Source organism: Sceloporus occidentalis, unplaced genomic scaffold, assembly GCF_023333645.1.
Source record: "Sceloporus occidentalis isolate IW3139 unplaced genomic scaffold, rSceOcc1.0.p SCAF_14, whole genome shotgun sequence".
Classification (NCBI taxonomy): domain Eukaryota; kingdom Metazoa; phylum Chordata; class Lepidosauria; order Squamata; family Phrynosomatidae; genus Sceloporus; species Sceloporus occidentalis.
In genome coordinates this window covers 7,216,435-7,241,713 of record NW_028316994.1, presented here as the reverse complement: position 1 = coordinate 7,241,713, position 25,279 = coordinate 7,216,435, and the positions used below count along the sequence as shown (strand labels likewise).

General features: G+C 41.9%; 1 protein-coding gene across 2 annotated transcripts; it reads right to left on the bottom strand.

The window, feature by feature from the left end:
* Positions 1 to 8,221: 8,221 nt before the first annotated feature.
* On the bottom strand, positions 8,222 to 24,437 carry LOC149303716 (germ cell-specific gene 1-like protein). 2 transcript variants are annotated; one of them, XM_089480243.1, is made up of 5 exons: positions 21,270 to 24,437; positions 17,466 to 17,513; positions 14,920 to 15,072; positions 11,476 to 11,587; positions 8,222 to 8,882 (listed from the first exon to the last, which is right to left on the bottom strand). In XM_089480243.1, the coding sequence occupies exons 1-5, from the start codon at positions 21,577 to 21,579 to the stop codon at positions 8,534 to 8,536; spliced, it is 972 nt and encodes a 323-aa protein (XP_089336369.1). In that variant the 5' UTR covers positions 21,580 to 24,437; the 3' UTR covers positions 8,222 to 8,533. The 2 variants fall into 2 exon arrangements, with proteins under 2 accessions (XP_089336369.1, XP_089336370.1); XM_089480244.1 differs by lacking the exon at positions 14,920 to 15,072.
* Positions 24,438 to 25,279: the final 842 nt, after the last annotated feature.

The following is a 25,279-nucleotide window of genomic DNA, read 5'->3' as shown; positions in this document are numbered from 1 at the left end:
GCTGCAGGAAAACAAAACCACCACGGATATTTTGGAAAGCCTCCTTTCGAACCTGGAACTCTTGGATGCTGCTTCAGCAAAACCTATGGAGAAGGGTGCAACGAAGTCTATAAGATGGGCACCACTGGATTCCTCCTTTAGGGGATGCTGCTGGGTGGGAGGAACTGAGACGTTTGGACAGCTCACACCTTCTTACACTGGGTGGCCATTGTGGAATAAGTAGGAGCTTCTTTGCTCTTGAAACAACCATTTCGTCTCATTCTCCATATGAGCTTGAGGTAATAATTGGGGAGAGAGTGTTTGTTTTTCTTCCAAAGTTCTCCCCCTTGCATCAATGGAACATTATAATCTGGATGATATGCATTGATCTGTGTCATGTATAAGGGAATCCTTTAGTGGCATGTAGTGTGTGGGATTACTGTTTTAAAAAGATCAAAAACATCATGCTCATCTTTACTGATCTTTCCCTGCTGTGTATATGATCGACTCAGTTTCCACTGGGGGAAGAGGCGCTATGACCAGTAGGCCAAAGTCATGCCTCCATCTAGAATAATTGTGCTCAAAAACATATCCTAGGATCCTCCAATAGAACTGGGAATCCTGTGGGCTTTGGATGAAGGGAAAAGGATTCCTTGAAGGGAGGGCCTTTAGACCTCAAAGAGAGGTGACCAGGCATTCACTAAGCCACATCCCGATTTCACATAGCCCTTAGTTCAGCTAAAAAAAACCTTGGTGCCCTACACAATTAATTGGGCTGCACAAGGATGCTTTGTAAAAAGTTTACCTTGAGCAAGTCACAGTCTCTCAGCCTCTGAGAAAGGCAGGGGCAGTCCCCTCTGAACAAATCTTGCCAAGAAAACCCCGTGATACTTTTGCATTAGGATTTCCAGAAGTCAGAGACAATTTGAAGGTACGCAACACACACACACAACAAGATGGTCTAAGACACCGTCTTAGAAAAGGTACACATCTTTAAAAAAGGTATACACCATCCATCTTACACCCCACCTTTCTTACAAAGGCCTGTGGTACCTAAAGATGGAACAAGATTTCTTTAGTGCAAGTCTCATGCAAACCTACTTCATTTAGTGCATGATAACAACAATGCTGAATGCATCTCTGATGGTGCTTAGTATGAGATTTCCATGCATTGCCTAAAATAGCCTCCCTTGACCCTCCAGACGTGTTGGGACTACAATCCTAATATCATCCAAGCAGGTGGTTTGGGGACTGTGGGGTTGTAGTCCATCACCTCTGAGGTCACAAGATAGAAAAGCCTAATCTGACAGCAACAGAAATTAGTTTTTTCCTCTTAATTCAATATTGCATTTTTCACATGCGTATTTATGCAGGTTTGATCATCTGATCAGACAGATAATTAATTAAAACTCCAAAGAGTTTTAAAATGCCAGAAAAACATTTCAAAGCAAGTATTCAGCAGAGTGGGACACTGCTTCCTAACGAGAGTGTAGAAGTAGAATTTAGTCTAGACTATAAAATTACCTCCATCCTCCACAACTAAAAACCTTTCCAAGACAAGCTGTATTTTCCTTTACCAGCAGTGCCCCCTGGTGGACGAACATATTGTCAAACAAGCCAGTTGTTTTAAAAGGCAACAAAAGGATGCAAAACCAGGATCAAACTAGGTTCAAAATAGTTAATGCTAGAATGTGTAGTCTATTTACTGTCCTAAATTTGGCCAATGCACGGATTCAAAATATGACCAGTATCTTCTGCTTTAGATTTCCATATGTGGACTGAGATATTTAGTTGTTTTTTTAATTGCACATTGAAATTCAATCCATACCATTCAATGCAGGGATAGGCAACCTGTGCTTTCTCAGATGTGGTTGGACTCCTAATTCCCATCAGCTCAGCAGTGATCAAGTATGATGGAAACTGTAGAGCAGCATTATATGACAAATGACAGGATCCCCACCTCTGTTTCAATGGCTGGACCTAGCACCCACCCATCCACCAGTTTCAGATATTTATCATTAATAGCTCCTGGATATTTATAAAATAAACCATTAGGTTTCTTCCTTATAAGTTATTTTTTTAATTTATCTGTTCCAAGTCTGGGTCGTTTTATTAATTATTGTTGTTCTTTGATATCATTGTGGTTATTGTTATTATTATTATTAATATTAATATTATTTTATGGCTGTTATTTTATTTTGAATGTCTTTTGAGTATTTATTGACCAGCTCCACTTTCTTCTTTCTTTTCTTTTGTAATAAGAAAAGATTTTTTAAAAAAAAAAAGAGTTGGGGGACTAAATTTGAAATAAAAAGTGAAAAGAAATCAACCAAGAGCGCCGTGTCTTTCTTACATGGGAGAAGAGGTGTTTTCAGTGACTGAAATACAAATGAATCATAGATAATAACAAATATTATTCAATACAATGGTCAACCAACAGCTGTGTCCTCACCTGCCACTTTAAAAGTGTCCCTTTGGCCAAGCTGGAAAAATTCGTTTGGCAAAAGGGACATTTTTACATGCTTCAGCATCATGTGAAGACAGAAAGATAAGCTGGAAAAATCCATTTGACAAAAGGATTTTTCCCACTCTGTTTGTTTTTAATGTGATATGGCTCTGCTTGGGACAAGATCACATTACATTGTTATAGTGCTATATTATTCCATTTTAACTGCTATTACCTCCTGTGGAATCCTGGGATTTGTAGTTTATGTATGGGTATTTAGAACTCTCAGTCAGAGAGCCCTTAGTCCTCACTAAACTACAAACCCCAGGGTTCCACAAGAGGCAGCCATAGCAGTTAAAGTGGAATAATATAGCACTATGGCCTGTTACAGACTGCCAAAATAAAGCTGCTTCGGGTCTCTTTAGAGGTATGCTATTTAAATTATGCATGGGTCCTAAGAGTCCGGAGGTCGCTCCAAAGCCTCACTCCAGTCCTAAGCACTGGAGTGCAGCTTTGGTGCAGCTTCCAGATTCTTAGGGTGCATGCATCATTTAAACAGCATACCTCCAAAGAGACCCAAAGCAGCTTTATTTTGGCAGTCTGTAACAGGCCTATAACAGTGTACTGTGATAAAAGTCTTGGACAGAAGAGACAGAAGGGCTAGGATCTCTTGAACTCAAGACCAGTAGCTGTTTTCTGGGTTCTCCAGGTGGCATGTTTCCTGGAGAGTTTTTGCTTTTTGTTTTAGCTTGAGATACTTAGGCTGAAAGTATGAGACCATCTGTGTAGAAAGCATGTGCTCTGGCCTTGCTGAAATTCACAGAATATGGAAACAACAGTGACCGTGTTGGCTGGGGGATTCTGGGAACTGTATTCTCAAACAAGTAAGGTTTTCATACTCTGGAAACATATTCACAGGTAGCTGTGTTGGCCATATAGCAGAGTACAATAACATCCAAAACCCACAAAACAGTGGTGTTTATAATATGGAGGTTTTTGCAGCCATTTGCAGCTCAGATCTGATGTGACTGCGGGTCCAACGATGAGAATTCACACAATAACGTGATGTGTTATCACACACAATTCCTTTCTATGGGGGCTCCTTCCGTGGTGCTTCCGCAGTGATTCCAAAGTGACCCCTCATTTTGACGAAATCGGTAACAAGTGAATTCGCTTTCAAGCTCACTTCGATTTCACTCCAAATTGGTCTGCTGTGGAATGCAACTTTGCTTCTACTCTGGTACACCACCACAACCCCCCCCCCCCCCGGGTTGCAAATTTCCCATGATGCGGTGCTGCAATTTTCTCCTTTCTGTGGTCTTTTCACTTTCAGGGCAACTCATTTTTTGGGGGGGAAATATATATGTGTGTGTGTGTGTGTGTGTGTGTGTGCGCGCTCGCGCGCGCGCGCATAAATGTGAATATACAGATCTGTCTGTCTGTCTGTCTATCTAGTGTGTGTTGAAACTGCTGAAATGGAAGGGAAAATTAAAAAAGGGGGGATGAAGAAGACACAGAAATATTCATGAGGCAAATATTCACACAATCACGCAACTATGCAAAACAGGGAACAAGAACTTGTGCCCCTTTTCACCCCAGAAAGGTACAAGGTCACGGTGCATTCAGACCCCCACTGAGCAGGTGCAAGGGTGCTGATTCAAATCGTCAAATCCACATGGTATGCACTGGTGTGGTAATACAATTTGCACTCACTCTGCTTTGCATGAATCCGCATCACGTGCCTTGCCTTGGATTTGATTCCCCCTTGATTAGGAAGGGCAACCAGGTGTGATAAAACATTCATGTTGCAACGTGAATTCGCATAGCTGAACCAGGAGTCAAGTCAGATCTGAGCTGCAAAAACCTCCGTATGATAAACATCAGTGATACCTTTATCAGACCAACCAAAAATGCACAAAATTCATGGTGCAAGCTTTCAAAGCTCTGATGGCTTCTTCATCAAGCAAAGGTGTTGAAAATCATACAGGACACACTTTTTATTAAAAAAATTACAATGTTTGTCACAGGTCTGTGTGTTATTCTGTGTTGAGATAGTGTGGGGGGCTATTTATCCAGGCAAGCTTCTCCTCCTTCTGGCCATGTGGCATTGGGACAAGTATTCCAAAATCCAGGAGATAAAATGTGAATTTCATTAGCAATACAAAAAGGTACTTCTTCCGTGATTTAAGATGTCTCCATCCTTTGTGAGGTCACAGCCCCCTTTGTTAGGCAGAGAACATTGGATCTCTCTGGAAATTCTGGTTCCCCTTTCAACCAACCTGTTCTTAATTGTTTCTGCATTAGATTCTGACATAAGGACAGTTCTACCAGAAAAATAAGTATCTGCCACTATTTGGTGGCACAACACTTGGACTACCTGCATACAAAAGGTCCAATGTTTGACCTTAATATCAACAAATAAGGGCAGAGAAAAATCATACTTGAAATTCTGGAGATTTCCTACCAGTCATTGGTGATGGACTAAGATGGATGAATACCATGGTCTCATTCATTAAAAGGCAGCTTCCTATTTTTCCTCTGCTATGGAGTTTATATAATGCTAATCCTTCAGCCCTGCCTTGAATCCTTGATCCCTTTTGGAAACCATATAACCAACTTTCCTTGCCTGCTCAGTGCTTCTCCCTTCTCAGCCTTTACTCCTTATGAAATGAAGCAGACTGACACTGATTAATTCTTTAATCCCTTTAATCAAGCAGTAATTAACAAGTCCTGATCATCCTCATTCTCCACAGATGGAAAACAATTACATGAAGCAAAGCAGATGATATAAAGCAGACACAGCTGCAAATAGGCTTGGGGAAGAGTATGTGAGATGGAGTGTTGAAGGGAATACTGTTTGTCATGCCATGATAAAGCCTGGAAAAGTTACTGTTTGGACTACATCTCCCAGAATTTCCCAACTGCTATAACCATTGGTCATACTGACAGGAGGGATTTTGGGAACTGCATTGCAAAAAGTAACTTTTCCAAGCTCTGGGTCATGGCCAAGATAGCAAGAAAAACCCAAATCCATGAGAAGAAACATGTAGGTCTGAAACAGCCAATGCTATTGATGGGAAAAACTAGGTAGGGCCATACCTTCTACTCTACTGCACAAAAAACTGTATATAATATACATCACATACATAAAGATACTTGGATCTCACTCACAAGTTCAGTCACATTGACATGTTGGAAAGAAGGATATCCAATGTTTAGGGTAGCTGGATTTTAGTATGCTTGTACTCTAATGATAACTTGATTACTAGAAAAGTTGAGCATTTCAGGACATTTAAATGACTCTTACTCCAAAATCCTTATTTCAGTGGCACATTTCATATTTTACATGCACAGACACTTAACAAGAGAGTAGAGGATGGAAGGGATTTGCTGTGGCATGGGACGGCCTGAAGGACTGTGGCTATTTCCCCTTCACACACCTGGATGACCCATGGCCTGGAGGAAGAAGAGAGCTTTGCAGTAGCAGCTAAAAAAACCTATGGTCCAAAACACACTGCAGTAATAATCCAGTTTGAGACTGTTTAAAAGGCCCAGGCTCAATGCTAGAGAATCCTGGGTATTGTACTTTATTGTGACTTCTCTGAAGGCTAAATGTTTCACAATACTAAGGTTTCCAGGATTCCCAAGCACTGAGCCAGGGCAGTTAAATCGGTCTCAGACTGGATTATTTCTGCAGTGTGTTTTGGACCTATGTCTGCAAAGGGCCAATTGTGTTTATTGCTAACCTTTACAGGCTTGATGAATGCAAGATTACTGAGAAATAAACCATGTGGAGTTTGGTGGGTCTTACTCACATGTAACGGCACGCAGGATCTCATGGCATTACATGAATGGATACTGACAATTTTCCTGGATAACATTATGGTGACAAAACAGGCTCCTGCTGCAACTTCTAAGTATAAGGCCAAATGTTTGTTATAGGGGCAGTTTCCAATGGGCTGAAAGCCTGACAGCTACAACAAATCTTCCACAAAGTCAGAAGAACTGATGGATTGAAGCAAGACATTCATCTACTTCAAACAGACACCCAAAGGACACAGTCTGCGAGATCTGTGCCATGATCCTTTCTAGGAGACTGCCAGGTATCGAAAACATGGCCTTTTGGGTGGTAGCTCCACAATTCTGGAATTCCTTCCTCAGGAAAAAATGTACCAACCTCATCAATGCTGATTTTAAAGAGTGATTTGAAGACATTCTTATTCTAGTCTATAATTACAACATTTTACTTGGGAGATTTTTGTTTTCAAGTTTCTAACTACAATTAATGATCATATTGTAATTTATCACACTTTATTATTATCCTTTATTGGTTTCTCACCACCCCTCAGTGATCTTTTAATGGGTTTCAACCTTTTGCAAGTCTGTTTATTAGGAGAGTTGTTTCCTGAACAGTGGGTGGGAGAAATCCTTTTAAATACTGTACAACAATATAGATCAATAAATATTACACATGATGCTAGCATGCCTGAAGCACAAGATCGAAACAGAACTAATTTAAACATGGCACAGTCCATTAAAACATTGCCTTTCAAATAAATGCCAACTATGTAAGGACATAATACGGCTTCCACTGAGCCCCTGCTTATTACAGTGTGGTTTATTCAAGCACAGCTTCCGAATAAACTGTGCCCTGTAGGTTAGAATCATAGAGCTGGAAGAGACTGCAAGGGCCATCCAGTCCAACCCCCTGCCACACAGGAAATCCAGATCAAAGCATCCCCGACAGATGGCCATCCAGCCTCCGTTAGAAGATCCATAGTATGCAGCCATGGCAATTAATGTGCTACAGACGTATAGTATGGAAGAGATCTTGGCTGCGTCTGCAGTTTGACACTGCTTTAACTACCATGACTAAATGCTATGAAAATTTGGGATTTGTAGTTTTGTGAGATATTTAGCCTTTTCTATCAGAGAGCTCTGGTGCCACAACAAACTATAAATCCCAGGATTCTATAGGATGGAGCCATGATGGTTAAAGCAGTGTGAAACTGCATTAATTCTACAGTGTGGCAGCAGCCTCAATTATCTGTATTTATGCTACCCTCCAAATAAGGATATTATTTAATTAATGCTTCAATTGTTTATGTGGCTGGGGATTGCTCTGATCCATAGGTTCAACTCCTTCCTCCCTCCCTCCCTCCCTCCCTCCCTCCCTCCCTCCCTCTTGATTTAGAACCAGTAGCCAGAGTTATCTTCTCAGTGCTACAACACATTAAAAACATGAAGTACAGACAATGAAACAACAACCGCTAGAGACAGAACAGAATAAAAAACCAAGATAAAAACCACTATCCCATATAAAACCAAAGTACATAAAAAACAGCAGCAAAACAGAAGAGTGCTACGGTCTAAAAGCACTATTCACAGGTCTTAGCTTTCCTGGGAGAATAAAAAGACCTCCACCAATCATAGGAAAGACTGCAACATAGGCACCAGGAGAGTATCACTGGGGAGAGCATTCCATGGATGGAGTGCCACCACTTAAAAGCCCCACCTTTTGTATTTCTCTAAATTCAACACAGTTACTTAGGAGGGGGGAGTATTGAAGCATTTTCATTCCCTTCCAGTTGTAAAAGCATGGGAGAGGGTTGTAAAAACGTCTCTTTTGCCAAACGGATTTTTCCAGCTTAGCAAAAGGGACACTTTTACGATCATAGTTTTTTGTGGGTTTTTGGAGCTATGTGGCCATGTTCTAGAAGAGCTTCTTCCTGATGTTTCGCCAGCATCTGTGGCTGGCATATTCAGAGAAGCATCTTTCCCTGAAGATGCCAGCCACAGATGCTGGCGAAACGTCAGAAATAAACTTTTCTAGAACATGGCCACATAACCCGAAAAACCCACAAAAAACTATGGATGCCAGCTATGAAAGCCTTCGACTTCACACTTCTCTCTGTTTACTTGCCCGGCTTGTTTGTAATGCAAACAAGGCTCCAATGCTTCTGTACATTGTGAAATAGCCACCAAGTGTCACACCAGAGTCAAAGTGGGAGGGTAATGGTCAGATGGGTGTGGGAAAGGTGAATGGAAAAGTCAGAAGAACAGAGACATGAAGGAAGAGGGCAACTTTTCACCCCAAAGGTCTTTCCTTCAGCATGGTTCCCCATCATCCTCATCACCAGCATCCCCACTATAACCTCCAGCAAGCCCAGCATAACCCCCTGCATAGGCCTTGCGTCCCACACAGGGGGCCATGGGGCCTGGGGGGCTGGGGGAGAAGTCTAGAGAGTCACTAACACTGAAGATATATTTATCCCACAGGAAACGCTCTAGATCAGGGGCCAGAGCAGGTGGGTCAGAGCCTCGGAGGCTCCCCATGGATGCTGTGTGCTTCTCGAAAATCCGCCTACGATACTTGAACTCCAGGATGGTCTTGGTGTAGGTGTTGAGCGTCAGCACAGAGGCTGACATGCAGAGGGTAAAAGACAGCCAGGCCATGCTGAGGAGGAAGAAAACCAGGGAGGGGTTGCAAGAAAGAGAGAGAGAGAGGTCAGATAGTCAGGTTCATCTTTCCATCTAGGCCCCCATTATGCTCATAACAGCTCTGAGCGAGACCTGAGAATGTTTTTGTGTGAGAGAGAAATACAGTTCCCACAACCCCCTAGCCAACATGCTAGCTGAGAGATTCTCAGAGCTGTAATCCAAAAGTTAACTTTTCCAAGCCCTACGACCCTTTATGCACTTGTTCATGCACTTGTTCTAACACATGCCTTTGGTCTAATCTGCACTAGAGAAATAATGCACTTTGATACTGCTTAACTGTCATGGCTCATTGCTATGGAATCCTAGAATTTGTACTTTGTTGTGGGACCAGAACTCTCCAATGGAGAAAGCTAAATAACTCACAAATTGGGACCTTATCACACGTGAGGGGTTTGCAGCTCAGATCCGCAGTCACTCCTGTTCTAGCAACGCGAAGCGTGATGTTTTTTCACACCAGATCCAGAGTCACTCCTGTCTAACAATGCGAATTAAGGTTAAAACGTGATGCTTTACCACACCCGGTTGCCTTTCCGCTGCCCTTCCGAATTGAGGGGAAAGCGAAGTCAGTTCTATTCCAAGCAAGTCACGTGATGCGGATTCAAGCAAAACGGAGTGATTGCACATTGTATTACCACACTGGAGGGTTCAACTATTCAAATAGGCACCCTTGCACATGCTCAGTGAGGCTCTGGATGCTGTCCTCCATCCTGCCCCTCCTTAGCTGTCATTCTTCATTGGGGAGAAGAAGCAGTCAGGGGATGATGGAATAGGTCACTGGGGGTTGCTGGGGCCAGAATTGGGATGCAGGTGCAGTCAGGGGATGATGGGATAGATCGCTGGGGGTCGCTGGGGCCAGGATTTGGATTCAGGAGAAGGCAGAGGATGATGGGATAGGTCGCTGGGGCCAGGATTAGGATGTAGGAGCAGTCAGGGGATGATGGGATAGGTCGCTGGGGGTTGCTGGGGCCAGGATTGGGATGCAGCAGAAGGCAGGGGATGATATGGATGATGGGATGGGGGGCAGAGGGGGTGAGATGGGGTGAAGGAGGAGGAGGGGAATGACGGAGCAGGACGCAGGGGGCCAAGGGCGGGAGACATCAGAGTGGTTTTCCACACCAGACCAATTTGAAGTGAAATCAAAGTGAGCTTGAATGCGAATTCTGTGAATTCACGTTTTTTCTGAATTCATCAAAATGAGGAGTCACTTTGGAATCACTGCGGAAGCCTCACGGAAGGAGCTCCCATAGAAAGGAATGGCGTCTGATAACTCATTCATGTTATGACGTGAATGCGCATCGTTGGAAGCGAGGTCACGTCAGAACTGACCTGCAAAAGCTCTGAAAATCTCAGTGTGATAAATCTCCAAGTATTCCATAACAATGAGTCATGACAGGACAATATCACACGACCGAAATTGGAAGTATAATCCAGTGTCATCCTGAATGGAATCATGCCTATTCACGTTATTGCATAAAAGATTACCACACGTGATCGCTGGCAGTCCGAACGCACTCCGGACGCAATCACGTGTCAATCCACAGTTAAGTAAATTCAGTGAACTAGCGAAGTCACAAACTCTATTCCTAGGCAACTTCGCACTCAGTGCATTGCTTTTTGGTGTGATATGCATGCCTTCTTTGGTCCTGGTTTTCCCCCTCCAATCTGGAAGGGGGGATTTCCCATGAAGCCACGCTGCAATTCTGTTTCAATTTTGCTTCTGCTTGTCCTTCAGCATTGCTGGGGGGGGGCTGCTGCCTGCTAATTAAGAGGCATAGACTGGGAGCTATTGGATAACCATTATATTCACATTTTAACATGACAAGAGTGAATATATGCTCGTTTTAACGTGAATAGAGCATGTTCTTCCAACCATTCTTCCTGCCCCCCTCCCAACCTCTTTTGTAAATTGTGGGGTTCCTTGGTTCCTCTCTCTCACTCACCTAAATATGCTATGCTCCAGTCATCTGGAGTCTCACTGAGCATGCGCAAGGGTGCCAATTTGCAATAAAGAACCCACCGATGTGATGGCTTACTTTGCACAGAATCTGGGTTGCGTTCAGAGAGGCCATTGCAGCGACTTTAAGGTGTGATAAGTAATCATGTAATTGTGTGAATTTTCGAATTGACCTCGCTATCTTCTCTTTTGAAATTGAGAGCCTCCCGTCCCATTTGATAAACTCCACAGTTAAAGTGATGTCAGGCTCCATTATTTCTGCAGTGCAGATTAACAGATTTATGATCTGTAAATCCAGATACTGTGTTGGCATCATGACTGAACAGATAACTGAACACGGGTTCTTATGCAGCAATGTTTGAGGCTTCTGTCACATGAATTGACAAGTTCAATAACTTCTGTCATTCTAGAAGTTCTATTCTTCCACACTTGTGACTGACATATTCTGTCTCTTCTTCCATCCTTTCCACTTCCATTTGCCTGTCTCCCCTTTCTCTCCTTCCCTATCTAGACCACAGAGTTATAAGAGAAAAATGTCCAAGGTTATAAAGCGGAAGAGCCTACACTGCTCTCTTTACCAAGACTAGTGACTCACCCAAAGGACCATCCATAATACCATGTCTGAGGTCTCCAGTCTTTTGGTCCCAGGTTCACTGCCACTTGAAAGACTGTCATGTACATCATGTGGGCTACCATGCCCAGGAGCCCTGTTGAAAAGCAGTCAGAAAGTTATATTTTGGAAAATATCCAGCAATTAGCAAATAATACTTGCTAATTAGCTTACTTGCTGTTCACTGCTATGATCTTTGGAATAGCGGTATATAAATAAAACAAATTATTATTATTATTATTATTATTATTATTATTATTAATAAAATAGTGCTCCTGAAACCCAAGGTGTGTCTTCCAGAGTCGGAGTGTGGAACTTCCTTCAGGGGCCCATTCACACTACATAATTGTGGCACTGATTCCACTTTAACTGTTTTAGAGCCTTATCACATTACAAAAGTAAGGTGAGAGGCAGGAGATAGAAGCAGCTTTCTGTTTACCTCTCTGTATGCCCTTGAAGCACTTCCATTCTATTCCCAAGGGAGATGGCCATAAAAGCATGCCTGTTGTCATGCTGGAAAAATCCATTTGGCAAAAGGCATGCTTTTACGATTGTCTGGAGGGTGCTATAACAGAACTGCTAAGAATTCATGCAAAGAGGTAAAGAGAAAGCTGCTTCTATTTCGCTGCTTCTCATCTTACTTTTGTAATGGGATAAAGCTCATTCTATGGAATCCTGAGAGATATAGTTTAGGGAGGCACTAGAGCTTCTAAACATTTCTCCTTAAACTCCCAGTCCCAGGATCCCACCTGGCAGTTAAAGTGGACTTACAGTGCTATAATGATAGTCTAAATGGGCTGAGTCTAAGGGTCAAATTCAATTTCAAAATAGTTTTCAGGGGCTATACTGCAATGGCAAGACAGGCAAAAATCAAAAGGGACAAACCCATCATATTTTCATCTAAAGCTCTAACTGCCTTAAGCCTTAGGAGAGGCACTTCAACCTTTCAAAATGACAGAGATGAGAAACTAATACATGATGGGGTGTCATGGGTAAGGGGTATGGCCCTAAATTTGGGACCCCGGAAGGGCCAAGCAGGAAATGGGGCAAATTTAGCTAGAAGAGGGTGCAGCAGTTTGCTTTTGCCTCTGAGCCTACTAGAAAAGGCAACATTTCACCCTCCCCTCTCCTTTCCTCCCTGCTGAGTTAACTGAGAGCAAATTTCTTTTGCAATTAGAACTCATTTTGCAGCAAGTGAAGTAAGTTGAGGACAAGGGGGGAAAGTGGGAGGAAGAAAGAAAAACTGGGATATTTTAAAGGCAGCTTAAAAAGTTGACAGAGGACTTATTATTAATAGAGATAAGTAATATTTGTTACGTTTTCACATAAACAGATTTGTAATATTCATCTTCCACCATACTTAACATTTTTTTTTTGCATTATTCCCCTTCTTTACACCTTCTTTAAGCTTAATTTCAATACATCCATTTGTGGATTTCTCTTAGTCTTGGTTCTTCCTATTACATCCCGGCTCTTTATTATTATTATTATTATTATTATTATTATTATTATTATTATTTTCAATTAAAACATCCATATACATCACAAATTACCCATAAACATCCATAAACAGAGAGATGACAGAGGATTAATAGGGGCTGTCCCTGCCAAATTGGGACCATTGGAGGGTATGCTTCTTGACCTGGGAAACTGCTGAGGGATTTCTAGAGTTGCAGTCCAAAAAACTAACTTCCCCAAACTCTTTGCTGAATGCACAAATGGACAGAAAATCACCGGTTTGTTCTGACAGGTTGTTAGGGTGCTCCAGCCAACGGCTTCAGAATCCCACATTTTTGCCGATGGCAATGAACACAAGCCATCGATCACATAAGTTGTGAAATGGTGCCATCTACCTTGGCCTGCCCTTTATAGAGCTGCCTGGACAGCTTGTTGTGAATTACATGTGTATGTAAGAATTTAAACATGTGCCATAACCATTCAGGAGCAAACTACAGGGGACACTGCTTTGTTTTTATTTTTGTTTGGAATGAAAAGCAGCCTCAGGAAGCTTGATGGCAGAATGTGTGCTCTTCTGACAGCCAGCCATTTTCTCTACTCAAAATCTCACCCAAACGCTTTTCATTACCGGTATTTAAAACATCAGCAACCACCCTGAGGCGTCTTTACATATTTATTTGTAAGGATAAGGGAATTAGTCTATTTCTGGTCCGTGTCAATTTTGCATGTATTTACCCACAAGCCTGCTTAGTTCTATTTGCATATTAGGCTGGGGTTTTTTTTTAATGAATATATCCATCCAAAATTCCTCATTGAAATGCATGTGCAATTATCTGTTTTAAAAGGTACTCTCTCTCAACATCCATATTTCTAAACAAAGCTTCTCTCAAAAATATTTTTTTCAATTTATTGTAAACCCAAGAACTGTGTCAGAACATTCAGGCAGTGCGAAATCCAGGGGATCAACAATTGTTCCAGTTTGTACATTCAGTCCATGAGGCATTGATCAAATCGTTTCATATCACAATTTGTAAAGATAAAATTAATCAAATATCCATATTGGCAGATATTGTGTAGATTGATACACTGTGTCATGAGATCATGCAGGCATTTTTAGAGTAAATTGGCACTTGGAAAATTATCTCTTTGGATCACAACTCCCAGAATCCCTAATCCAAAAACAGAGAGGAACTTTTCCAAGCTCTGAAGTAAATCAGTGGTCAGTAGACTTCAGGCTTTACGGAATTACTTTGTGGTTTGTTTATTTTTACTAAATTTTAACTTTTCATTAAACCTTTTATTCAAATTTCAAGATCCAACAACCAAAGTGAAATGGAAAATGGCAAGATAGGGAAATGGTGGATTTTCTGGGGCTGGGAGTGTGTGACTTGGCCACAGTTACCCAAAGGGTTTCCATGGTCAAGCAAGGAATCAAATCATAGGACCCATACAGACAGGCCAAAATAAAGCTGCTTCGGGTCACTTTAGAGGTATGCTGTTTAAATGATGCATGCGTCCTAAGAGGCCAGAAGCTGTGCCAAAGCTGTGGCCCAGTCCTTATGACTGGAGCATGGTTTTGGCGTGCCTTCTGGCCTCTTAGGACGCATGCATCATTTAAACAGCATACCTCCAAAGTGACCCAAAGCAGCTTTATTTTGGCCTGTCTGTACAGACCCATAGTCTCCAGAGCCATAGTCCAACGCTAACCACCACTATATGACACTAGCTCTTAGACATACCAATATGTAATATCTGAACTAGCCACTTGGGGGAACCAAGGAGCATTTTCCTGTATCTCCCAATGGCACAGTAGTAATAACAATGGTAATCTGTAAGAAATTAGCAACTCAACTAGTTATCTTTCTGCACTGGACCAATCGTAATAAGTCATGAACGGTTGGATGATGAGAGTAATAAGTACAGTATCTAGTTCATTTTTAAAGAAACATTCCAAGTTCTTATTTAAGATACCTGAGAGAACGGTGATCACAGCAGCAAAAGCGTTGATCTTGAGTCCATCAATGAAGTTGGCATAGTAGACAGCATCCAAGCACATCAGCAAGAACCCCACACTCAACAAGATGATATAAAGAAATTCTGAGGCAACAGAAAGCCATAGTACCCCTGACAGAAGGAAAGATGGGGATGAGGATTAGGGTCCCAGAGTTTTTTATTTTTTTAAATGTTGATATCTGCTACTTGCCTTTTGAATTCAATAATATATTCGTGTGTGTATGTGCCTTCAAACTGCTTGCTGACTTATGGTGACCGTGGAATACTCAGAAGTGGTTTTCCTAGTTCGTTCCTCTGAAACACAGCCTACAGCACCTGGTATTCATTAGCGGTCTCCCATCCCATCAGGGCTGATCCTGCTTAGTTTTCAAGGATCAACTTGGAAACCACCTCTGAGTATTTCTTGCTTAAGAAAACCCAATGAAATTCATGGGGTCACCATATGTAAACAGGAGACTTGAAGACACATACATGCACAGATTCATAATTTTGGCGCGTTACATACCACCGGATTGCAGCGGTCTCCCGCTGCCGCCGCTTGCAGCATCCAGGAGCCGCAGCAGCCAAACCGCACAGCTCTCGGATGCTCCGAGGAAGGAGTGCAGAAATTGCGCTCCTTCCTGGGCCCCGGAAAAGACATCGCAAGGCGCTAGTCACGCACTCGCGGCGTCACTTCCAGGGTGCGACGTGCAGACGCACAGCGTCCGCTACGTCAATATGGCGGCAGCCGTGTGGAAAGGCCGCTGCCATTTGTTATGGACTCTGTCCGTAATAGGAGTAGGGGCGTCTGGAAGAGATGCCCCTTTTTCAAAATGGGACATCCTAAGGACATCCCTTATGGCAGTCTGTAACCCGCCATTGATTTATAAAAATGAGTATAATGTGACCTGTTTGTGGTGGGAAAATCTACATAACAGGCCTTTTTTTATTCACAGCCAAAGAAGCATGTAAATGGAGAAGGGGGTGATTTTCCTTCCTGTTATATATGACTATTGCAAAATACTTAGCAATGCATAATTTAATAATTTAAAATTAATTTGTTTACAGAAAATGGGTTTATAGTAAGCATATATCTTTAAAGGCACATTCTCACTATGAAGTACTAGCTGTCAAAACTGACTGGCAAATTCTAAATTATAAGAAGATAATTGAATCCTGTATTCCTAATGGAACAAATGAAATGACAGTTAAGATTACTGTTGCACCTTAAAGACCAGCATAATTTATCTATTAAAACTTGCTATCCTTAAAACTTGCCACAGGATTCTTCATTGCTGCAATTGCTGACTGCTGACTGACATGGATACCACCCTGGAAATAAACCATCTGCGGAACTTGAAGGTTTGACAGATGTTACATTGATATAACTGAAGTACAAAATTACTCAGCCTGAATCATTAATTTCACTAAATTCATTAGTTCCTACACTATAAATAACCCTTCCAACCTTGAAAGTTCCATTTCTGATTTTCAATATTTATTGAGCATATATCTAACAGCGGACAACAGATGAAATACTGCATCCTAATATTTTATAGGTAGTGCACGCTCCTTGTAATTCAATAATAATAATAATAATAATAATAATAATAATAATAATAATAATTTTTATTTATATACCGCTTTTCCAAATTAGATCAAAGCGGTGTACAACAGGAAGTACAATACAAAGTCAAAATAAAACATAACAGGCCTCTCTCCCCCTCAAGATGTTGGTCAGAAGGAGGGCTTTTTCTTCTTTCAGGCAGGCAGTTGGAGCTTGCCTGCCTCTCTCCCCTCAAGATAAAATAAATAATAATGGCTCCAGAGGAAAATTAATAGATAAAAGTTTATCTACTGTATTCGCTATCATTTTCCAGAATCTTTTGCACCTTTATTCTACCACATGGAGCAGGACATCAGGCAGGGAATTTATATTATGGCCCAACCCAATAACTGCCAGGGACCAGATCGCTTTTCACAGTTTATGGGCTTGACTTTACCCTTTTGGGAAGGGTTTCCATTGTGCACAACTATTTTCAACATAGAAAGTCTTGTTTTCAGTCACCAGCCTCAGTTTAAGAATATTGTACAGGGCCAGCCCTACCATTAGACAGAATGTGATAGTTGCCTCCGGCAAAAGACAAGAAACAGAAGGGCTGGTGGCAAGACTGTGGGCACCACACACCCAGAGCTATGTCCCCCTTTGTTATTGCATTAAGGTAACTCATCACCATTATTAAGGTAAGAATCATCTCCCACCCCGGATAGTATTTGTACATGGAATAGGTACATGTGGGTACCATCTTGTCCTTTGCTTCATACAAGAAGAAGTCTTGGGCCAGCCTGGTTGGGTGGGAAGAAAATGACTTCTTGTGATGGTGAAAAGTTGCTGTCGGTTAGACTACTAGACAATTCTTAGTGAGATAGATCAGTGGCACATGTCTCAGTAAAAAACAGTTGTTTCCCCATTTATTTTGAACTTAAAAAACAACTTCTCTTGCTTTGACCTTCCAGAATCTCACCTTTTTCTGACTCTGGGGGCAGCTCGATGAAACTCCGACACTTCTCCTCTGGCATGCAAGGAACACAGAAGAAGACAATGGTAATTTAAACAGAACTAGCACTCTTCACAATCTCAGAGTAAGACAATGGTAAATTCACTCAGAACATTTCCCCCCCAAGAAAACCCCATGATAGGGTCACTTTTGGGTCCCCATAAGTCAAAAACAACTTGAAGGCACACAACAACAACAAAGTGCTAAACATGGCAACTCCATTCCAACTCCTTGTCTACCACTCTAGTGAAAGAGAATTTTTCATTTTTTGACTGTCCAGCCACTCAGCCTTGAAATATAATTGCCTCTAAAATGCCAGGCACCTTTGGCTTTATCTAAGGTAGAATGCACCTAGTAGAAACCATGTAATAAACAAGACAAGCATGACCACATATGTGATAGTCTAATGTCACATCCTCCAAATGTCCCAGTTTGGGAAGGAGAGCCCAAGTCAGTCCTTGGTCTTCCCATTTTCTCAAATGCTTTTATAATAACCTGGTTTCTCTCTTCTCTTCCCACTTTTCCCCTTCATGCTATGCTTACTTCATTTGCTGCAAACTGAGTTCAATGTGCAAAGTTTCAGTTAGCCCAGAGAGGAGGAAAGGGGGTGAAATTTTGCCCTTCCCATTCAGCTCATTTGGGTTTTTCTTTTCTTTTCCGGCTTTCCTAAATGCAGTATATAAATTCCATGATTTCTCTGCGTGAAACAGTTTTGTGTGTTCTTTCTCACAAATAACATTTGCCTACTTGTTGCCTGGCCACACCCTTTTGACCACACACTGATGGTCCTGGTTTTCGTCTGTGAAATCTTGGAGGATATGTAAGGTTCTAGGTGGCATCAACTCATGAGACCTGGAACAGTGTAAAAGAAATGAATGAGAAACAGCATGGGATCCTAAAATTCCTACAAAGAAAAGATATGAACCATAACCACATCCATCCCTGCTAATACTCAAAGTAAGATATCTCTTTCAGATATCTCTTTCTGGGATGCGGCAAGTGAGACAACCCCCAAGGCATTCTCCTTGAGCCACCTGGACTTTTCCTTCTCATTCAGGACAGAACTGTGTGCGTCACATAGCCTATACTTATGCACTAAACTAAACTCTGCTCAATTAACCATTGCACCTCAAGTGCTGGAGTTCAGTTAACTGCTTATGGTCATACCATCCTGAACATGCTCAGTCTCATCTGATGTCACAAGCTAAGTAGGGTTTGTGCAGCTAGTTCTTGGATGGGAGAGCCAGCATGGTGCAGTGGTTTAAGTGTTGGACTCAGGAATCAAATCCCTGCTCGACCATGGAAACCCACTGGATGACTTTGGCAAATCACACTTTCTGTGCTTCAGAGAAAGGGAATGGCAAACTCCCTCTGACCAAGAAAACCCTGTGATAATTTCGCATTAGGATTGCTATCAATTGGAAACTGCCTGAAGGCACACCAGCAACTTGTACATAGAACTGGGAGGGCATATTTTTTCTTTACTTTAGAGAACAAACCATTTTGAACCAGCCCTTGAATCCCTTATAATACACACATCATAGCTTGAAGAATGGAGTTTGTAAAAAGTGACTTGTTCTGATCACTGCTACTATAATTCTCTAGTTCATCTGAGAGATATTCTCCAAAAGGCTTTTCCCCCCTTGCCCAAGGCCTGTGGAAGAGATCTTAACACTAGTCTCTTCTTCCTGGTCTCATTTGAGAAAATGATTGCCTATGAAGTGCTACACACCAGTGGCACTACCTTTCTGGAATGGTAGGATTGCACGCCCCTGTGAGACAAGAGGCTGTGCTGATGGTAGCAAGGCTGCTGGTAGAGTCTTTCATGTATGGTTGTGGAAGCTGGACAGTGAAGAAATCTGATAGGAAGAAAACCAATTCATTTGAAATGAACTGGTGCTGGAGAAGAGTTCTATGGATATCGTGGACTGCTAAAAAAGACAAATAAATAGGCCGTAGAGGATATCAAGCTTGAACTCTCCCTAGAACCCAAGATGACTAAGCTGAGGCTGTTGTACTTTGGATATATCATGAGAAGACATGACTCACTAGAAAAGATTACAATGCTTGGTAAGATGGCGGGCAGCAGGAAAAGAGCTAAACCACATAACAGATGACTAGACTGAATTAAGATGTCATAGCCTTAAGTCTACAAGGCCTGATCAGGTCTACTGATGATAGGATGACTTGGAAGTCTCTCATTCATAGGGTCACCATAAGTCAAAAGACAACTTGACAGTAGTTGACAACAGCAAAAATGAAGTGCTACACTGGACCCAAAGCCTCCAGACCTTTGAGTATAATCTCAAACTTACCAGTACATTATTTTGGTGACAATAGTAGTTGCCAGCAGAGCCAGCGATGTCAATGTTTAGCATCCTTGGTCAGCTGTTGGAGGACCAACATCTACAGTAACTTCTGTGTATACCTTGCCTTATACCTCCCTTAAAATATTTTCCCATCCTAACTGTGTCTAACTACTACTTAATATGAATGGAAACCTCTGGAGTGGGAGTGGATAATTTTGGTAAATTTAGGATTAATCTCTTGTACCATTCTTTTAAGAGGCTGTTGGTAGCATTTCCTTGGATCTGCACTAGGGTTCTGCTGGTATGTTTTTAAAAGTGAAAGACAGTGTTGTCTAGTGGTTTGAGCATTGCATTTTGACTCTGGAGACCAGGTTTTGAATCCCCACTTAACTATGAAAACCCACTGAATGAACTTGGGCAAGTCACACTCTCTCAGCCTCAGTCAAACCCTTTGTGAACAAATTTCACCAAGAAACCCCTATGATAGGTTTTCCTAAGGATCACTTTAAGTAAGAACCGACTTGAAGGCACACAACAACCATGTTTTTTAAAAACCCAGACCACTTCAGCAAACCATACTCCTGTTTTTTTTAATTAAAAACTTTTAAAAAGGAATAACGTTAGTGAAGACCCAAGAAATCTCCACAAACAGCCCCCTAAAATAATGGGTGTGGATGTGGCAAGAAGAACAAAACCTGTCAAAACCCACAGAGCCATACTGATATTGTGAGAACTTGCACTTCTTTAGACCACTCTGGAATTGCCCATAGGTTCCCCTAACTCTTCCAAAATGGCCCTGTCAGTCACATACAACAATGTTGTTGTCACTCCTTCTGAAAGCAAACTTAGCTAGGTGCCACCAACCAAAATGAGACTACAGAGATGCAAAAGGTGGAGGTATCAACTGGTTTGAGAAAAGAAGAGAACCCTAAGGTTTGAAGAAGTATAAAGAAAAAATCATTAGATCACTGAAGTGACAGAAAACTCCAAAAGAACCCAATAAGCATTAAGCATACTCAGGAACACAGAACAAGGAGCATCTTTTGAGAGAGTGTGTGTGAATAGATTGTCCTGAACTAGGGAATTCCTTGACTAGCTGAAATTCTGAATAGGATCACTCTACACAACATTTTGTGTCTGTGTGTTGAGGCTGTGGCATGGCAAATGTCTTGGTACTAGTCCTTAATTTCAACTTGTTTTGCCAAGCTTGTGTTCCACCCTTCCCATTCCTGTCCTGTCCTGTAAGCCTTGTGGGTTTGGATCTGACAATATTAACAACATCTTCTCTGAAGATGCCAGCCACAGATGCTGGCGAAACATCAGGAATAAACTCTTATAGAACATGACCCACAAAATCCACAAAAAACTATGGATGCTGGCCATGAAAGCCTTTGACTTAACAATAACAACAGCTGCCACCACAATGGAATCTACTTCTTTGTAATATACAAGAATTTTATACCTCCATGATGTTCCTCACATGAAAGCCAGAAGCCTGTGTGGAAATAGCGGAAAGCGTACTTATCTTCGCCCGTCTCCCAGATGTACTGGACCACATGTGGATCCATAGTGACATTCCCATCCATTGTCTCATTGCTGTTGACAGGCACACAGTTCCCTTTCTTGACAGCCGAGAGGCAGGGAGGTTTTACTACCTTGTGGGTCCCTTCGCACCAATAACTGGTGCAGAAAGCCGACACAGAAAAGCAGAGGGCAAGAGAATTAAGACCCAAGGACAGCATTGAGCGAGACCTTCGACTTAACTTAATCATGGTCCTAGATTCCCAAGAGAAGGGGGGATTTGATGGTTTTGTTGCTTGAAGCCAAACCTGAGTGTTTCAGCTCACCTTAATTTCCAGAAAATCATGTTCTATGGAGTAATTCTGGAATTTCCAAGTTTAACTATACAGCAGACATTTTTGAACAAATTTCTCCATTCGTAAAGCAAAAGAACTGCCTTCTTTGCGACCATAATTTTTGCCTCCTTATTAAGATGCGGTGGACTTTCCATTAAATATATCCACAGAAAAGTAGAAACTAACAACATGGAAATCCTATCAGTAGTGAATCTTAGCTTGGGGTTCTCTTATTGTTAGGGACTAGTAACTTTAAGGACTGGGAAACAGCTTCCTTCACACAGCAAAGAGAGTTTAAGCCAAGAAGGAAGAGTGTGTTTGGAATCAAATCACCTACATTCTGCTGGAGAGGAATTAAAGTTATTGAATTCACACAGAAAGGGGTAGGAGCCAATATTCTTTGACTCTCTAGATTATGATTGAAGGTTTGTGGATGGAGTAATTATTGACAAGCTGCTTAGTTTCTGCTAGGTGTTTTAAAGAAATCTATAAAGAGATCTTTAAAACACACACACTAATTGCTAACCCTTTCTCCTTTCCTTACCTTGTTTAGAAAAAAAAATCTCTAATAGTCATGTTAAAAAGCAATTATAGCCCATTCACTGAGATTAGGCAATCTTTCTAATTAAAACCTGAAATCCCTTTAGATTTTTAAATGAGTGGTGATGAGTTTAAAGCCTAAGTCTCTAGAATCCCCTAAAGAGTTACAAGTTTCCCTCTCCCACACATTACTTCTGCTAATAAAGCATCTTTTAAATGGGCAGAGGGACTTAACCTAACCTATCATCCTCCCCACACACAGAAATGCAGGATGCTATGGTCTGAAACCTGCACAGGGGCCCTCAGAAATATACAACATTAAAATAATTTCAGTAAGTGAAAATTTCCCCCGGAGGGTTAGGTTATCAGCTTAAGAAATGTGAGTGCAAGCATTCTCTCACAGTTCAGGGAATTGTATAAAGAACCGACGCGTCTATCTTGAGGCACTCAGCAATTTGAGAGTTGCTGGCTTTGCCCTTTTGCTAGGAGGAAAAGTCCCTTGAGAACCTCCAACATACACACTCACACACCCCTCCAAAATTGTTAGCATGTACAGACCTGGCAAGCTGCAAATTTTCTTAGGACACTCTGAGAACAGAGCAAAAGGTGACAAGCCCTGCTCTATCAAATAGTTTGCTGCAAATGTTGTGTTAAGTCAAACACCTCTCATCGTAAATCCCTTTGGCTTCTAAACTAGGAATCTGTCTACCACAAATGGCAACCAGATTTTAGTGGTAGGCCAAGAGGCCCACAATTTCTTAGCCTTAAGGTTTAGTTTTCTAATCACCTGCTTGTCCCTGTAGTAGAAAAACAAAATGAAACAAAAATTTCTTTTGCTCACTCTAAAAACCACTACCATCCTCTGAAACGTCTCTCCATTCCTATCTAGACAACTATATCACTCTTGCCAGCAGTTTCCTTCTGGCTCTCCAAAGTCTATTAGAAACTGTCTTCAGTCTGTCTGAATAGGGTTACACGCTTCTGCCCTCCACTCCCACACAGCTGTGTCCTTTAGGGATCAGACAGCTCAGAAGTCTGTTTGTTCGTCTTCCTTTAAGAATTATATCCTAATCCACTTTCCCTCTTGCACGAAGGAATCCAATCTCTTCCCTTCTGTCCTGAATCCATTGCTGTCTCCCTTCAAAAATCACCTTCTGTTCTCTTACACAAGGTTGTGGTTTTTCTTTGTCTTCTGAGCCTACACCACAATCACAACAAGGTAGAAAGGTGTCCCGTTTGTGGTGTAAAACCTCTCCAATGGCTTGAGATGATCTGAGTGGAATAGCTGCCCCGAAAAGAATGAGAAAACCTACAAAGTTAATACAAAGGTGAAGAATTAGAGAGCTTTTAAAAATAGATGCAGGGAAATTAGGCAAGATTTATTTCTGGAGGCATAGAGCTCTGTCAAAGTGATCTGAAGAAAAGAAACTGTTTGTAACATAGGACAAGGCCTTTCAGTCTGTTGCTTCAGGGAATCGAAAGACTGTATTCTGAAAAGCATCCAAAATGTCCTCCATTAACAACAGAAGGTGATGTAGCTTCAATGCCCTTGCTTAGTGGCAGATCACCTGGTTCCATTCCAAATGATCGAAGAAGCAGAAAAGACCTGATGCTCAGGAAGTTTTGATTCCTTTTTGCTCAGAGATGGTTCGGTTTACAGTTTTGACAAGAAGGTTGCCCCAGAGGTATTCCGAAATGTGTCTCGGGTCTCACCTGGAGTCTCTCTCTCCGTCAAAGATCAATCCCAAAGCATACAGGAGAACCATATCTGGTGTGCCACTGTACAGGTTGCCTGGGGGTTTGTTTTCAGTGAAGAATGGATGCTGAGGAGATGCTGTTTCAAGGTAGCCAAGCTTCCATCTGGCAAGAAGATGCACTAGGAAGCACCACTCCCAAGGGCTCAATGTGCGCACTGTCAAGAATGTTTCCCAAATGCTGCACAGCAGGAAGAATCAGGAGGTTCCTTCCGAGCCGGCTGGTCTGAGTGGAGAAGTGGCATAAGGGCTGTGATAAATGAGCAGGCGGCGGAGAGCTCCGGCACCCTCCAGTGCAGCACAGTCCCCAGGGATTGGAATCAGGAGGAGAAGCACAGCAGCAGTGGCTGATTAAAAAACCTCTTCATTAGTGCCAAGGAGGTACCAGTGCCAAGTGCTGGGGATTAGCATCTAATAAACGGGAAGGGAGGGGAAAGGAAGGGAAGAGAAGCAGAAGGGAGAACATCACACAGAGCAGGACTTTGGTCTCCCCTTTTGCAATCGGCTGGGCTCCCAGGAGAGGATGAGAAATTGGATGGAGAGATGAGGGAGCAGCTGGGGTCAGAGGGAATGGAGTGGACAGAGGCAGAGAGAAAGAAAAAACCATTAAGGCAAGAGGGAGAGAAAAAAATAGAGAGAGTGCTGGACAGAGGGAAAAGCAAATTGTAGAGCAATGGAGGGATAATGGGAGCTTGGTCAATAATGGGTGGGAGACATGCATGTTAATGGATAGGTTGATCAATGCCACAGAGGGATTGTTATTTCGGAAGTGAAATTTTCCCCGAGACCCAAATCTTTAGCTTTTCATAGCCAGAAACAAAATGTTTGCAGATGCTGTTGTTGTTGCTATTGCTGTTGTCACTACTATTATTATTGCATTTATATTTATGTCCGACTTTATTACATTTACTGTATATTTATCTATATCCCACAGATGTTTGTTTAGTTATTATTACAGCAATGTGGTTATGGAAGATAGGGGTGAGCTGTAAGTTTTCCCAAATGTGGCCGCCTTTTGGGAAGATATTTTCCCTCTCCTCCCCCAAAATATGAAGTGGTATGAAAGTGAGGGAGGGCAAGTGCCAATATATAGATATGGATTGATGGACAGACAACATGAGGAAGAATTTATTTGGGTGGGGGTAGTAGTTACAAGTGTGCAGAGAAGGAAGGGTGGACTGATGAACGGACCAAGAAATCAATATGTCTATCCAGAGAGAGAAGAGAACATTTTATTCTGTGATACATTCTATCTTGATTTGGCTTTGTTTTAGTATACAATTCATTGTATACAATATCATTTAGTACACAATTCATGCACT

Excerpts from the sequence above, each read along its gene's own strand:
- LOC149303716 (XM_089480243.1), bottom strand. The coding sequence starts at position 21,579 with ATGATTAAGTTAAGTCGAAGGTCTCGCTCAATGCTGTCCTTGGGTCTT. Across the intron at positions 17,514-21,269 it reads ATGTGAGGAACATCATGGAG|AGGAGAAGTGTCGGAGTTTC; the intron begins GTATAAAATTCT and ends CTTGCATGCCAG. Across the intron at positions 15,073-17,465 it reads GCCCCCAGAGTCAGAAAAAG|GGGTACTATGGCTTTCTGTT; the intron begins GTGAGATTCTGG and ends TCCTTCTGTCAG.